Below are 16,536 nucleotides of genomic sequence, written 5' to 3' on the forward strand. Positions count from 1 at the left end.
CTGCTCTGGTAATCTCAAAGAGAGGATGGTAAAAGAAGATAAGGAGAGGAGAGCAGGTGACAGTAAAGGGGCTGCCAGGCAATGATACAACATCACCCCATTTAACGTCAGAAGCTCATCAGAAGCCCTTTTCTAAAGCCCGACCGATTCTCCTTTCTCTGATGAAACTAATCATAAAGTCAAGTCTAGACTCTTTTACTCGATCGGAAATTTTTGGTGAAAGCAATTCAATGAAGACAACTTCTTAGAAGCTTCTCATGGGAAAAATGATACCTGTGTCGAGGGCAAAAGAAAACCGTGGGGACAAGAGTGCCGAGAAGGAAGAAAAGCGAAGTCCGGACCTTAATTTACCAAAACACCCTTCCCTCCCTCGAAGTTTTAACGCTCAGAGAGCAAGGGTATTTCCGGAATAAAAAAATTAAAATTAAATAGAATGTCAGAATGAAGGATCTCGGCGATTTCGGACCACAGGAGGAGAAATTTTATAAAAAAATTAAAAAATTAAAAAAAGGGAGAAGTCACGTGCGCACGTGAGGGGGCGTGTAGGTCGGTGCATCGTTAAGCATAAAGAAAGAAAAGAAAGAGATTAAAGGGACAAGGCACGAATTGCAGGGCCATGCGCCCGCCCCCGGCGACATGCATTGACCGGGTCGGGTCGGGTCGGTTCGGGTCCGAAATGACTTCCAACGATTTCCTATTGATTTGGTTTGTTGATAAAAATAATAATACTGCTTTAAAACGAAAAAAAAAACCCGAGTCAATGGATCTTAACTCTACTTCAAGCCGGCAATCCACCGGCCCTACGTGGGGCCTACCCGTCAACCAATCAGCTCAGGTTTTGTTTTTATTAGTGGCGGAAACTCACGTGGGGCACGCACGTGATGGCTTGGTCTGAACGTGTGACGCTCGTGTGGTGACAAAAGGGACATCAGTGATTTAACAATCTGGTCCGAGGGAATCTTTTTAATGTGGGGGAAAATTTGGTAAATACGTTTCCCGGGTAGGGGGCACTAACGGGGGCCCTCGTGCCGTGTCAGCGACTGAATCCAGATTCCAGATTCGCCAAGTCGTTCGTGACCAGGTTTGTCTCGTTTCCAAAGCTCCTGGGTCGCGAGCTACCTTAAATTGAGTGATATTTTCCTATTTTGCTTTTGAAAGTGAGTAATCATTTCAAGTTGCTTTTATAGTTTTTTATTTATTTTATAATTTAAAATTATATTATTATTAATATTTATTCTCTTTTTGAGTTATTTTATTTTATTTTTTATGAACAATAAAATTCAAAAAAAAATAATAATAATACTCTTTGTGCGGCGCCGCCCAGAGATCACAAGATCCTCCCGCTGACCTTTTTTGTTTTATTGGACTCGTGAGTTGGAACTTGGAAGCTCCCGCGGCATGGATTGGTGGTACACCCGTCCACTCAATGGATGCTCCACGCGGCAGGCACGATCTTGTTGGACGCGAAAGCAACTGCCGTAAAATCCAATTTCCAAATCCGAACAACGCAAATGATGAGGGGCATGCATGCTACAGTACTCTTTTGGTGGGCCTCACCTTGATCAAAAGTGCAACTTTTCAAGTGGTCCCCGCTGGACTACTGTAGCCGGGTTATTCCTTTCTCTATGCGCACCGAAAGAAAGCCACCAACTGTTGCCGGATCCGGATCCCTAATTTGGATCCTCCATATATATATCCGGGAAGAAAAGAAGAAATCTCAAGGACAAGAGAAAGCCCAATTTTGTAAAAACTTGCCTTGTTCCAACGACACTACCCACAAATTAGGTCATTTTGTTTGGTATTTTCGATCAGAGAGACGACGTATCTGTAAGTGAGACTGGTCGATTAGATACAATCTTTTTTACATCGAATGTAAAACCTCTGTAAATTAGAAGAAAAAAAAAAGAACTGTTAATGCTTTTAAGCAATTTGGTGGGTTTAAATAGAAAAACTTTTGCCTTCATAGGATCCTCTTTGTTAGTTAGTGTGTGCATAGGCCAAAAAGTTAGAATCATATGAAGGGGGGAGGGGAGGGGGACAAGAGACAAGAGACAAGATAAGAAATAGACAGCTTGTCATGTGTTAGGTCTTGAGTCCTACCAAATCTTCTTTCCTCATCTGCCTCAAATGAGACACCTGAAGCTCACTATACCCATTACAGAGAGGACATAGAAGAAACAGATTACATCAAAGTCCAGTAAAGGTTCTTTTGAAACTCTGCATGTGTCTCGCCTCTATTGGCTTCTTTTTTTATCAGAGATAGGTGAAGGGTTGGAAGGCAGAGGTTGACATCTCATGTCTTTTGTCCAAACAAGAGATGGAACTGGACTGATGATCCTTTGGAGGCTCCCACAAGGAAAAGATGGGTTAAGAGATTTCTCAAATTCTTTTTCCCATTATTTTCTATTGAAAATAAACTTAAGGTCTGTTGGGAAAAGATAAAAGAGAATTTTTGATTATTATTATTTTATTTTTATTAACTATTTTAAAAAATAATAATAATCAAATTCTCATTTTGATCATACAGAAAGTAATATATGAACCATACAGACCAAACCAACCGCTTTAAAATTATTTTGTCATTTCATGGATACAACTGAAAACTCCATATCATCAACTGGACCGATGGAGGCAATTCATATAACTGTCTCAATGACCAAGCAACGTCCGTGTCCCCCCATTAAGTAGCAAAATCAGAGTGTAACATGGCAGGAAGTGAATAATAGTTTCTTTTCTTGGTTAGAAGGAACAAAGTTAGAAAACAAGAGTTTGTAGCCAGAGTAGCAGTGACGACCAAAATCTTGTCCTACTCTGCTTCGTAATAGAAAGTCTAAGTTGTTGAAAAAATCAGCATAAAAAGAGGACGTACCAGAAGAGAAAAGAAAACTGGAACAACTCCAACTAAAAATTACTAGCCAGAACAAATCATAACTCACTCATTCAGAAGAGCAGGACGAGGAAGCAAAAATTGATGGGTACCATTGCCAACCAAACAGCTGGAGTCATGCAGGAAATTTACAGACTCCTCCATGATTCATGGCCACACCACATGCTAATGTTAAAATACAGCAAGCACTTAGAAGAGCAGGAAGAGGAAGCAAAAATTGATGGGTACCATTGCCAACCAAACAGCTGGAGCCATTCAGGAAATTTACAGAGACTCCTCCATGATTCATGGCCACATCCTAATGTTAAAATACAGCAAGCACTTGCTGTGTTCTTTAGCCTTTTTTTAATTTTCTGATCCAGGCACATGTTCAGTTCTTACAACTTCATCTCGACTCATTACTTACTAAGTTCAGTAAAACTAATCTGCTAATTTGCTTGGTAAAAGAGTTTCCTTACAGTATCTTTGATACTCATCTCTTTATTCTTGTACCTAGTTCAAATCTATAAAAGAACTTGGCAAAACTCAATTCTTTTTTTTTTCTTTTTGAAAAGAAAATATAGAAAATAGGGCCAGCTAAAATTTAAAATCAATAGCTTCAATTTGATGTTATTGGATGCTATGAAAGTAAAATAATACAAATAAATGTTAAATTAGCACAAAAGAACATGCAGATATTTTCAACCAGGTGATCTTTCAACTCTTCCCAGTCCTCTTATTGTAATACATATAATTTTTAAGGAAAAGTTCTAGAAATAAAATCCTCATAGGAATGGGGTAACTTCCCATAAGAAAACCCAGAATAGGCAAAAACTATTAAAAAATAAACACAGTACATTGACGACTCATCAAAAATATCCTCAAGCAGTAACATACTCTGATACCATTTCCACAGTTAATCTAGACCAATTTCGGAATTTTTACCTGTTCATACAAACTTCATTGTTACATTTCTTTACATACTCTCTTGGAAAGGATGGGAGACCAGCCTCATCTGAAACCCACAACAATGTACTGTCAATGAAATAGAAGACATGCAATGAGCTTAGGTGTTTTGTTGATAATAATAACTCAGAATCCTAATGGCTATTTGTACACAATGTACATGTCTGCATCAATCTAATCAATTATAATATAAGAGTGAACGGTGAAAGCCAAGAATAACAAAAAATAGAAGTGCACTAAAAACAAATAGTACAAATAGAGAAGAAATCGAAAGTACAAGTCAATGTGGCAAAATTCAAATTTTTTTTCTTCTAGAAACTAAATCAAAACCAACTTCAATGTTCATGCAAAAGATTCACAACTTTGAACAACATATCACCAAAAGGATCAACCAGAAATACATAGCAGATGCTAAAATTATTCATTGCTAGAAAGTGAAACATATCAACCTGAGCCATATGCAAAAAGCACATAGGGAAAAGTCAAAACACATTTCCAAAAGTATGCATAGAAAACCTCTAGATAGTGTGACATCCCGAAACCTCTACAAACATAAGTTAATTAGCTATCAGCAGCTCGAGCTTTAGTATACTTCTCAACATATCCCTGCACAATCACATATATTTAAAGATTAGGCAGGTTAATGTTCTACAGCCTTACGTATTCACAAAGTGATCAATTATTCTTTCTAAGGCTCACCTCCACAAGTCTAGAAAGCTTAGATCGTGAGGAAGAGAAATACTGATTGATTGATTCATCGCAACTTGGAATCTGATGGAGCTGTAAGGTGCTAAGAACTTTATCCACTGCTTTCCTAACAATGGCCTTGTGAGCATCCTTACTTAAACGACCTCCGCGCCAAGATGGTCTAACCAACTCTTTGACATAATCTACAAGGGCAATTCTGAAAATTTTGAGGGCTTTGCATTCCTTGTCATGTTCAGTTTCATCTGCTTGCCCTTTTGATTTAGCTTCAACACCCATCTTTGCCATGTCGTGTTTATGTTCTTTCCCTTCTTTTGACATCACGTTTTTATCTTCCTCTGGCCTGCCATCTTGGGCGTCTCCTACAGTTGCTTCTCTGTCAATATCCACATCTGGCTTTGGTCTATTTGTCAGCTGATGAGGCAGACTTTGGATAGCTGTACCACGGATATTAAAAGCTGATGCTTGGTAAGCTTCTGTTCCCCCATTAGAAGGTTCCATGCTATCAAGAATAGGATCATACTGATTCCAAGGTGATGAATATATGCCTATTGGAAGACAAAATGATGAACGAAAAGGTACAGATGGCTGCCAATCACTTGAGAAAGGCATAGTTTTAAATCCACTGGATACTGGAAGATCCTCATCACGTCTAGAATGGTATGGTGAAGAACTTCGAGAGAAAGATGAAGACCTACGAGTGCAGTACTCTTTCTCACCATCTAACAGACATCGGTCATCAAGCAGCTCAGTACTCAAAGGGCTGAACCCACGACTAGATGAAGTTCCAAAAACAGAAAGTGAATTGTTTGAGCGGGAGATACAATAGCTTGAGTTCAGTGGACTATGAGATGACAAGCCCTCCTCATAAAAAGAGAGCCGACCATGTGGCTTTATAGTAGTTTCTCCCCTGCTGCTGTCATAGGCAAAACAAGGGCCACTTGATGGAAGACTGTAATCTTCAAGACAGTTATTTGAATCACAAGGATATTCTCTTCCAAACTTTCCATCATACAAAACCTCTCTCTTTTCTGGGTCTAATTTTACGAAATGACTGTATTCTCTAGAAACATGTTCTTCATGGAGAGAAGAAAACTCCAGGGGCTGATCATAATTTTCCTGATGCAATCGGGTCCGCTCCAAATCATTCAGTGGATGCGTAGATGACCAACCTTTACCCAGCGTATCTAATTTGTGGAAATCTTCTCGAGCACATGGTTGTATCAGCAACTTATGGTTAAGCATTGAGGAATCATGACTTACATTGCCCCTCAATACTTCCTTGACAGGGGAGATAACGCTTGGGTCATTTCTAGGAATAGGTACTGGTTCAAAGTGCTTGGTTTGTGCTCCTCCATATTCCCGAACTAAGAGCCTTGTTGCAAGAAGATTTGATCCTGCTGAACAAGGATGTTCAGTATATAATCTTGATCTTGGGACCCCTTGTCCAAAACCTGAGCACAAGAAATGGAGTCATTAGAAACTTTCAATGGAAACCTTCATTGAAATGAAATCTTTGGAAGAGTTTATCTTCTTATACCTATATGCTCCATAAACTCTCCTTTCCTTGCCACTCCAAAATCTCTTCCACTAGGTGAGCTAGAATTATCAACACTAGCTTTCTCATGGAGGAACTTACAGGAGCTTCCCTTGATACACCAGCCTTTAGCATAGAACTCACAAATAATTGCTGAGCGTTTAGCTCTGTCTTCCAAATCAACCATAGGGGACAAACTTCTAGGTCTTTGTAGAGGAGTGAGGGAGCTGAAAATTAGCATGTATTAGTGAAGTGTTCAAATATAAGATCCCTACACAACAACATAGTTTAAGTCTAGGACAGCAACACTAGCCTCAATTGGAGCTCTACCACGGCAAGAAAAAGCATACGCACCCAGATTTAGTGAATGGAAGGGCATTGGATCTCTTGGCATTTGAGCCATCTTTCGCATGACTCTCAATAGCTACTTCATGTTCTGTCAAGCATCCAAGTTTTGCATAGGAAAGCTCCTCATCATGTTTTGGAAGAATATTCAATTCTAGATCTATTTTTAATTTCTCTGAAGTAAAACTAACTGGCGTAGGATCCTCATCATCCCCTTCAAACTTGTGTTCTTGGCTTGAATCTACATGGGATAGGAGGAAAATCAAGAAAAATACCCGACAGCATTCACAAAGAAAATGCCTGAGATCAACAAAATTTATTATCTCAACTACAATGTGATTTTGAGAAATAAAGTCAAAAAGCAGTCCTCTTCAGACCTTATATATAAGTTCATCACGGCATTGCTTTCATGATGAGATTGAGACAAAAAAAGATAATATAGCTGTTTTCCAGTCCAGGAAAGACCATATTTTGTCTGAGAGATGACCCTAGTTGTTCTGCTTTACATCAAAATAGGAAAAGATGTAGCCTTACAATGCACGTAGAGGAAGTACTGTACTAAAGAATGCCATTGCAAGTGTTGAAATGTCTGCATCATCAAACTAAAGAGAGAGAAAGCATCATCTAACTAAAGAGAGAGAAAGCATCACCTAACTGAAGGGAGGGAAATAAGGCAGATGATGGTTGAGACAAGGCTAAGGTCATGACAAAATCAAGATGATGGTTAAGACTCTGGATGGATATTTACAGTGACAGAAATATCCCAACTAATTGACTTTGAAGGCAAACCTTTGCCGGATTACGTTACCATATTAGACTTTCATAATGATGCTAGGATACTAATAATACTGTGAGGATAATAAATCTTGAATTCTAAATGCATAAATATGAGTTTATCCATTTATTTGTCCCACACTGAACTCCTGAAAACCTTCTTCTCCTTTATCACAAGCAAAAGCAATAACCTAATTCTTTACTCAAGAAATGTGTGCTCATGTACAAGACATAGACATGCACATTAACGCACAAATATATCTAATGATACCTTCAAGATATAATGTCAAACATCAACCTCTACAGATGGCGCTCTAGCTTCAATATGATGTTTGATGGTTGTGGATGACTTCCAGCACAACAATTTCCTCTCAGTCAGTATCAGCATTCAGTTGTGGGAGAGCAGTTTCCCTCAGATGTTTCTACTCAAATACATTTTTCATTTTTTATTTTGATGCAATTGTAGTTTTTATTTTCTTGCTGGCTGAATTGAAGCTATTTGACGTTCATTGTGTATATTCTTCCTCTCTTTAATGCAATTCTCGCTATTTTCAAAAAGAATGCATTCAGTAGTATAGGGGAAATATCAGGAGAATGCTTCCACCACATCCAGACGGAATCCTAGCCTATATAACATCCAAACTGCCCATTCAATCACTCATTGAACTCTACCTTGGATAAAGGACAGAGGAACAGAAAGGAACCGAGAAAAAGAAATATTAGAAAACCAAAAGAAAGAAGTACGATGACTTGAAGGAAGAAATCAGAAACAGAAATACTTAACAGGAAAGCAAAGCCAGATACCTGGCATGTTTGTATTAACTCAGCGAGTTTAAGGTAAAAATGATTAGGAAGGTCCAAGCAAAAATTGTTCAACTGACAAACTGATGGAAACTGAAATGCCGAGCCTTACCTGAAATTCTCCTCTTTTTGTTCAGAACCAGCTGAACTTCAAGGGTCCAGCACCTCCAAATTCTCCCTTTCCTCCTCAGTCCATGCCTCTTAGTCCCATTCTCCCTTGCTGTTGTAACGAACAGTCCTTCAAAGAACAGTGCTCATGCTGCCAAGTGGAGTCCCCTCTTCATCCTTACACTTTTCCCCAGGTTTCCCTCTTTTACCCCTTCAACTGTAAACCTTGGGGACTGGGGATCTATCATTACCCACCACCCCTTCTATTATACCGGTAAGATCAAATTCGGGGGTGGGGGGTTGTTGTTCCCTAGCCTACAGTGGTATGGAGTGATCTGTTGGCGTAGCTAGTGGGAGCCCCTTAGGAGAATCAAATACATGTTGGAACTAACAGCAATTGATCAAGCTCCGGCGAGGTGTCTGCTATGTCAGCCTGTGCCCGTGGGGATGCCATTGTATTCAAGAAGGCAGCTTGCCTTTTGTGAGCCGGAAATCTTCAAGGACACCTCCATTGTAGAGAGTGTAGGGTGGCCCTGAAACTTGATCTTTCGCCCATGGAGCTCAAAGGTCATTGAGAGAGTTCTCCAATTGAGGCAGACATCACCCAGAAGTTGCAACCAAGCAACTCCAAGCACGACATCGGTACTGTCCATGGCGAAGAGATAAAAAATGCTGCTTGATTCAGAGCCCCTAAACATCGATCGCGAGGTCATTGGTGTAACCCCACAAGTAGTCATGCACCTGTCCAACCAGCTCAACACCCTCATATGGATCTTTTCAGTCATTTTTCACTTCAAAAGGCTCATTTCGGTATACTTTTTCTTCCAAGTATTCATCAATAATGACTGATCTACTCTACAACACTTCTTTTAATTAAATAAAGTCCATGTGTAGAGCTTCCTTTCTTCATATTTCTCCATGGATTATGAAATACTCGGTTGGCAACGTCTCCCCACATAGGCTCGAGAAGATGCTGGAGCTGTGTTGGGACTTCTCCAAATACTATAATGGCCTCTTCTGCTACACGAACAAGGATATTCGCAGGATCTCCTGGCTATGATAGTCTTATCCTGGAACGTCCGAGGAATCAACTCGCCCTCTAAGCGAGACCTTATCAAGTCTGATATAGTCGTATTTACAGAAACTAAGCTGCAAACTTTTGATCTCTTTGTATGCGTGGTATCTGGTTTAAACCTGACCCTGAGTAGGCAGTGATTGATGCGATAGGGCACTCTGTAGGCATTCTTGTCATCTGGAACCCGAATTCGGTCGAGGCCGTTTCTACAGACCTCGGTTTCTTTTCCCTTTGCATCCGCTTCCATGACAGATCTCTGGGATCTGAATTGGCCCTCGCGGGGATCTATGGGCCTTCGGGTAATGGAGACCGATCCATCTTCTGGGATGAAATTCTAATTAAAGTCCAACAATGGAATGTCCCTGGCTTCTAGCTGGGGATTTCAATGCCACCCTTAGTTGCTCCGAAAAAAACCCTCCCGCAAAAAGAATCACCTCCACAATGCGAGTTTTTTCGGACTTAATCAGTTGTCTTGAACTCATAGAAATTCCCCTTGCAGGGAAAAAATTTACTTGGTCTAATGGCCAAAATCCCCCGGTCCTCTCCAAATTAGACCATTTCCTGGTTAATAATGATTGGCTGACTCTTTTCCCAATACTGTTGGTTAGGTTCTTAACAAAATTGGCTCAGATCATTGGCCTATCCTCATAAATTCTCATCCCCTAAAATGGGGTTTTTCTCCATTCCGCTTTGAAAACTCCTGGCTCTTGGAGGATTCTTTTTCTTCAAACTTGAAGAATTGGTGGAAAGATCTCCCTCATCATCCAAACCCTGGGTGGGCGTTCCATTGCAAACTTAGAGCTTTCAAATCAGTCATAAGACCTTGGGCTCGCTCCCTTACTGCTGATGTTGGGGAAAAAAAAAACCTCCATCCGTCTCCGACTCTCAGAACTGGACCTCCTGGAAGAACAAAGAACTCTCTCACCCCCTGAAATTATTTGCAGAAACAGCCTTATTCATGAACTCTCAAAATTCCTCACCAGTGAAACCACTCACTGGAAGCAACGGGTCAGATTCCAATGGCTCTCTGATGGGGATGGAAATAAGAAATTTTTTCATGCTATTGCATCCGGCAGAAAAAGAACTAACTGTATATCCTCCCTCCTTATCAACGGAGAGGAATGTACAACTAGTGTTTCTATTGTTAATGAGTTTGTTAAGTTTTTTTCAGGTATCTACACAGAGGAGTATTTCAATCGCTCTGTCCTAGACCAGATCAACTTCCATCGGATCTCTGAATCCGATGCTTCTCATCTAGAAAAATCTTTCTCCCCGGATGAAATTGATGCAGTAGTTCTCGGAACGCCTAGAGATAGGCCCCAGGCCCAGATGGTTTCAATGGGGAATTCTACCGTCAATACTGGGACATTATCAGAAGCGATGTACACAACTTTGTTAACAATTTCCACCAAGTGGGTATCACCTACAAATCTATTGGAGCCTCCTTCATTGCCCTCGTTCCAAAAAAATCTTGTTCCGCTCATGCCAAAGATTACAGACCCAAAAGCCTCACCACAAGTTCCTACAAATATTCTGTTCTCCCTAACATCATCAGCCCTAGTCAGAGTGGTTTTATTGCTAGTTGAAATATTCTAGACTCGTCTATGGCCACCCATGAAATCCTTCACTCTTTCAAGAAATTGAATAACCCAAGAGTTGTTATCAAACTTGGCTTTGAAAAAGCCTTTGACAGAGTTAACTGGAAACTAGTTGACCACCTCCTCAATAAGATGGGTTTCCCCATTCGTTGGAGATTTTGGATGAGAAGTTGTATCTCTAACGTCTTCTATTCAATCATGATAAATGGCAAACCTTGTGGATACTTCAAAGGCTCTAGGGGACTCAGGCAGGGGGATTTACTCTCATTGGAGAACAGTTAGCCGCAATGATCCGTCTGGCTAAAACATTTGGATGGCTAAGCACTGTCTTTCCTAACCCTGTTCTCGATATTAGCCTCCTCCAATGTGCAGATGACACTATTATTTTCTATGATGGCACCCTCAATCAAATTCATAATGTAAGTGCCTTGTTGAGCTTATTTGAAATCTCATATGGACAAAAAATCAGTTGGGAGAAATCCTCTATCTCTGGTTACAATATTGAGCCTGGTCTTCTCAACTCTATGGATAGCTATCTTGGTTGTCGCATTGAATCATCTTCTGGAACCTATTTGGGGCTTCCTCTGACCTCACGTCTCCCCTCTAAGGCTTCCTGGCACCCTGTCATTGAGTGTTTGGAAGGGAGACTTGCCACCTGGCGGGGAAAATTCCTCTCAAAAGCAGGCAAGTTAACTCTCATCAAATCATGTTTACAAGGAATCCCTAACTATTATTTATCTATGTTCCATTGCCCAACATCAATCAGAAACAGAATTAAGCTCCTAAAGAGACGTTTCCTTTGGGGTGGACCAAACGGTGAAAAAAAATATCATCTGGTTAAATGGGAGGAGGTATGCAAGCCAAAAGTATTAGGTGGATTGGGTATCCAAGATACATCCACAAGAAACTCTGCTCTACTACTTAAATGAATTTGGAAATTTAATATGAATCATCATTTGATTTGGAGAGCTTTTGTTAGGGAGAAAGCAAATCTCCCCTCTGGCCGGTGGACAGACGGAGGGCGAATTCACTCTCTCTCACCCGCCTGGAGAAAAATAGCTCAGCTCCTCCCCAAATTCCAAATGGCTACAAAATGTTACATTGGAAATGGAAATACATCAAAGTTCTGGAAATACTGGTGGGTTGGCCAATCCCCCCTCAAAAATAGCTTCCCGGAAATCTTTGACCTCTCAGGTAACTCAGAGATCTATAACTCTGACATCTGGTCAGAAAATGGGGGCTGGAATCAAAATCTTATAAGACATCTCACTGATACTGAAGCTCTCCTTGCATCCCAAGTCCTTCTCACTCTTCCAACCAGACAACCAAATACCTCCAATGATACTCTAATTTGGACTCGCTGTCAAGGAGTCTTTCTCCACATCTTCTGCCTATACATACTTAAACAACCTCTCATCAGCCCACCCAAAGCACCCTGCTGCTTATGCTTGGGATCTGCTCGCCCCTCCACGTGCTAAATTCTTCATTTGGTCTGCCTGCAGAAACAAAATCTTAACTTCTGATGCTTAATTCATCGGGGCACCTCTATCTTGCACCCTTACTGCCCCTTTTGCAAAAATACTCCAGAAACAGCAACACATCTTTCTTTTATGTCAGTTTGCCTACCTAGTCTGGACTTCCCTTCTAAATAAAATTGGCCTTCAAATTCTATGCCTCTGGAAACATTGTTGACACTATCCTCTTCCTCATCAGTACGAAGCTCCCAAAATTACGAAAAATGATCTTATCTTGCTGTATTGGTCATATTATTTGGGCTCTCTGGAAAGAGCGCAATAGGAGAAAATTCAAATTCAAAACTTGTCCTATTGAGGTTTTAACGGAGCAAATCTCTAGTCAAGTCTCTGTTTGGCTCCTAAACAGAAAAGAATTCAAAAAATTTAGTGACTCGAACTTTAGAGGGAATTGGCCGTCTGTTGCTGGGATGTCTCTACCCTCTCGTCCCCCACTATGGCTACTTGGGCCCCCCCTCCACCTGGGTACACAAAACTCAACTTTGATGGCAGTGCTTTAGGCTGCCCTGGTCCGGTAGAATTCGGTGGTGTTATCCACAATGGAAATGGTGATCTCCTCTTCCCATATGCAGGTCCCCTCGACAACTCAGATTCTACCACTGCATAACTCTCTGGTCTTTTGCACGGACTCAATATCTTCTCTAGCCCCTTTTTTATTGAAGGCGATTCAAAAGTAGTCATCAATTGGTGTGCTAACCATGGTCACCCCCCGTGGCGCCATTGGGATAAGTTCAATGAAATTTGTAATTTATTTTCTAGTTTAAACTGTAAATGGAACCACATTCCGCACTATGCTAATCACCTGGCAAACTCTCAGGCTAAGGCGGGTGTGTCTCTCCTTTTTATTGAAGGCGATTCAAAAGTAGTCATCAATTGGTGTGCTAACCATGGTCACCCCCCGTGGCGCCATTGGGATATGTTCAATGAAATTTGTAATTTATTTTCTAGTTTAAACGGTAATTGGAACCACATTCCGCGCTCTGCTAATCACCTGGCAGACTCTCAGGCTAAGGCGGGTGTGTCTCTCCAACACTTTGTTGTGGAGTCAGGCCCCCAAAGCTAGGTTTGTATTTTCCTCCCCTTGTTTATCAATATACGCACTTTCATAAAAAAAAGGGGTCACTTTCTGTGAATAAACAGGAAAAAGAAGTACACCTATTAATGTTCTCTCTAAAGGAGTTTTTTTTTTTCCTTTTGAGAAAGTGATCAAATTTTATAAACAGGCAAAAGAGTGAAAACCAAATAGTCATTGTACTGAAAAAAAAAACATTAAAAGAGGAGAAAGGAAAAGGAATGGATGGGCCATGCACAACAAGATGTTGGAGGTCCACAGTCAGCTTGTCAGTTATTCAATTTGCGGAACGAGGGTATACAACCAGGTCATGGACAGTCATGAACAATGTCATGAATCTTATCTAAATGTGCCCAAATTTCCACTGGGAATATTGCTAACTGATTAGATGCAAAGATACACATCTGCCTGAACACAAGCCTGATACCACCATATGATAGTGTTACTTACAAGAGCTGAGTTTTAAGAATACATGACAAACTGTCTTTCCAGCATACAAGGTGAATCAAGTCAACCTTCGCTAGATAGCCTGTCTACTTCTAATTAATCTGATTACAGGAATAGAACCCACTGAACTTGGATATCTGCAAGTGGTCACTGATAACTTACAGCATGTCTGCTCAGTGCCTAGGACCAGTATTAACCTTTCTTAGTACAGTAAATGGTATTGAAGTAGATAAGTGACTATTTGCTAACTTGTCGCAATTAAAAGAATCAATGGCTATAATCCTCTTCCATCTTGTTGAACTTTTAAAATCTAGATTCTTAATTGCCACAATAAATAAGTTTCTCGAGGTGCTTCAAACCACCTTGAAACTTATCTTCGTTTTTCCTCCATTATACGAAGTTTTTGGGGGCACTTATATCCAGTCAAATACTTTCCAGTTACGACTAAAGCACTACAAAGCTAAACCAGAACCCGAGGGTTATCTTGTCTCTACCTATGTATGTAAAATTCCTTTGGATAATATGCATGAATACGCATTCCTGAAAGAAGAAATATTTAAATACACAATTCATTGATCACATATTTATGACAAAAACATGGAAGACGAGATGCTAAAACCATGATTCATGCGACAGAGAGACAACTATTAACTCATACACCGCAACAGACAGATAATCCCAACATTAAGAATAATGAATACATCCAGGCAATAAATCGTGGAGGCCGGAAGAAGGGAAGTAGGGACAAACCATTGCTCTTCGCATCGTCCTCCGCTCCAACTTCGTCTGCAACAACACCATTACTAACACTTTTACCTTCCAGCTCAGATTGCCCTGAGATGGAGGCTGGCTTGTCGTCGTCTTCAGGAGAAGGCATCTATGTATTATCTCTCTTGACAGCAATTGAGCATCACCGTGTGTTTTCCGTCAATGTATAAATCAAGTCAGTCGAAGGAGGGATCCCTTTTCAGTGCTTTATCCTCTGCTTCGGTTGCACTCTTAAATTAATAATTTTATATAATATTAAAATATATTGACATAATAAATAATTAAGTTGGTATTTTATTAATAAAATAAGATAGATTGTAGTTTAATCTAAACTAATACAATAATTACGAGTTAAAATTTATTATTTTAATTAATTATAAAATATAAATTACTCAAAAAAAAGTTTACTTTTATAATGTCTAGATACTTGATCAAAATCTTAATTTAACAATATCTTAATTATCACTCTTAAATTAGTAATTTAAAATAGTATTAATAGTAATGAATGTAATAAATAAATAAATATAATATTTTATTAATAACATAAGACATATTTTAGTGTAGTATAAATTAATTGTATAATTATGAAGTATAATAAATTTATTATTTTAATTAATTATAACAAATAAAAAATAAAAAAACTTTGACAGAGGGTAGAGGGTTCAAACAGCGAAATGGGAAAAAAAGGTTTGGCGGCGAGAAGAGAAGAAAGAGAACAATTCAGACAGAGAAATGGCAAAAGGAAGCAACATAACAAATCATCGAGCCAAGAGAGAGCAAGAGACGAAAGAGATGAGGATTCGGAAGGAAAAAAGGTCAAGATAAAGGAAGAATGAGAGGGAAAGTCGAGAGAGAGAGGGATGTAGAGAATGTCGAGCAAGCAAGTGAAAGTGAATGAATTGGGTTTAGGGTCAAAATTCACTTTCATTCGTTTTACATTGGAGTGAGTGAATTCATTTTCACTTTCCATCGTGTGATCGTGATAACGTTTTTGGGTAAGTAAGAGTGAAATTACTTTCCCATTTGGGTACACTAACAAGCCCTTAAAGTATAGGGATAGGAGGCAAAACAAATGTTCAAATAGTAATCTTAAAAATATAGTAATTATAATTGAGGTCATTCATTCACGTGGAACCTACCGATCTTGCGATCATTAAAAGGGATCTTTAAGAAGGGTCTTTAAAATTGAAAATTAAGAGGGATTTTTAAATAATAATTATATAACCTTTATTCACATTAATTTATGTAGGAATATAAATTAAAAATATTTAAATACACACACATGTTTTTCATACGGCATTTCCTTCCTCCCCCTCTTACATGTTGGGGATGCAATCTCTGGAGCATAGAACGATGATTTCACTGGATGATGCCCAAATGTGAACGGTCAAGATCGCTTGTCCATTTAGAGGTGGTCAACGTTCCCATGTTTCAAAAAGTGGGGTCCACCAATCCTCGGCGTGGACCACATTATGTGGGAGTGTGTATGTTTTCAGCCGATGATTGCGGGAAAAACAAATCCGGTATCCTCAATTCTTACCAAGTTTAGGTAAACAAGGAGATACCAGGAAGGATACAAGGAGAGAGGCCTCTGTGAGACCAACCTTCACTGGAACGTTACTTCACTATTGAACCATTTTTGCACTTGGTAATTTTGGTAATTAAATGTAAATTTTTTTATTAGATATAACCGTATAGCAAATTGAGAATAAAAAAACCTAAATAATTAAATGAGTGTCTAAAATATATAATTAAATGAGTGTCTAAAATATATAATTAAAAATTAGGGTTTCTAACGATAGTGCCCATACAGAAATTACATAAATACCCTTTATATATTTATCGATAATTATGAAATCGGATTAGGAATGATCACTTCCTAATTACCATGCATTAACCAAGGAGAACTCTCGTTTGCTTCTCATGCTAAGCCGTTCTCACG

The 16,536-nt window shown here is 39.5% G+C and overlaps 1 protein-coding gene across 4 annotated transcripts; it reads right to left on the bottom strand.

The window, feature by feature from the left end:
* Nucleotides 1-3,514: 3,514 nt before the first annotated feature.
* Nucleotides 3,515-14,757, bottom strand: LOC137953637 (protein FRIGIDA-ESSENTIAL 1-like). 4 transcript variants are annotated; one of them, XM_068801088.1, is made up of 6 exons: nucleotides 14,577-14,757; nucleotides 6,429-6,660; nucleotides 6,078-6,301; nucleotides 4,532-5,991; nucleotides 4,349-4,438; nucleotides 3,515-3,881 (listed from the first exon to the last, which is right to left on the bottom strand). In XM_068801088.1, exons 1-5 carry the CDS (start codon nucleotides 14,701-14,703, stop codon nucleotides 4,394-4,396), a joined length of 2,088 nt encoding a protein of 695 aa, XP_068657189.1. In that variant the 5' UTR covers nucleotides 14,704-14,757; the 3' UTR covers nucleotides 3,515-3,881; nucleotides 4,349-4,393. The 4 variants fall into 4 exon arrangements, 2 of the variants coding, with proteins under 2 accessions (XP_068657189.1, XP_068657188.1); XM_068801087.1 differs by having other exon boundaries at nucleotides 3,515-3,901; XR_011112399.1 differs by lacking the exons at nucleotides 4,349-4,438; nucleotides 4,532-5,991; nucleotides 6,078-6,301; nucleotides 6,429-6,660 and having other exon boundaries at nucleotides 14,577-14,665.
* Between the last annotated feature and the right edge of the window lie 1,779 nt (nucleotides 14,758-16,536).

This window comes from Aristolochia californica, unplaced genomic scaffold (genome assembly GCF_029961685.1).
Source record: "Aristolochia californica isolate CCGP_79_NKW_82.1479 unplaced genomic scaffold, dmAriCali1.0.hap1 SCAF_16, whole genome shotgun sequence".
In the NCBI taxonomy this organism is placed as follows: domain Eukaryota; kingdom Viridiplantae; phylum Streptophyta; class Magnoliopsida; order Piperales; family Aristolochiaceae; genus Aristolochia; species Aristolochia californica.

Coding starts and splice junctions, on each gene's coding strand:
- LOC137953637 (XM_068801088.1), bottom strand. CDS start 14,703: ATGCCTTCTCCTGAAGACGACGACAAGCCAGCCTCCATCTCAGGGCAA. Junction 6,661..14,576: donor GGACGATGCGAAGAGCAATG/GTTTGTCCCTAC, acceptor TATCCCATGTAG/ATTCAAGCCAAGAACACAAG. Junction 4,439..4,531: donor AGCTTTCTAGACTTGTGGAG/GTGAGCCTTAGA, acceptor GTGATTGTGCAG/GGATATGTTGAGAAGTATAC.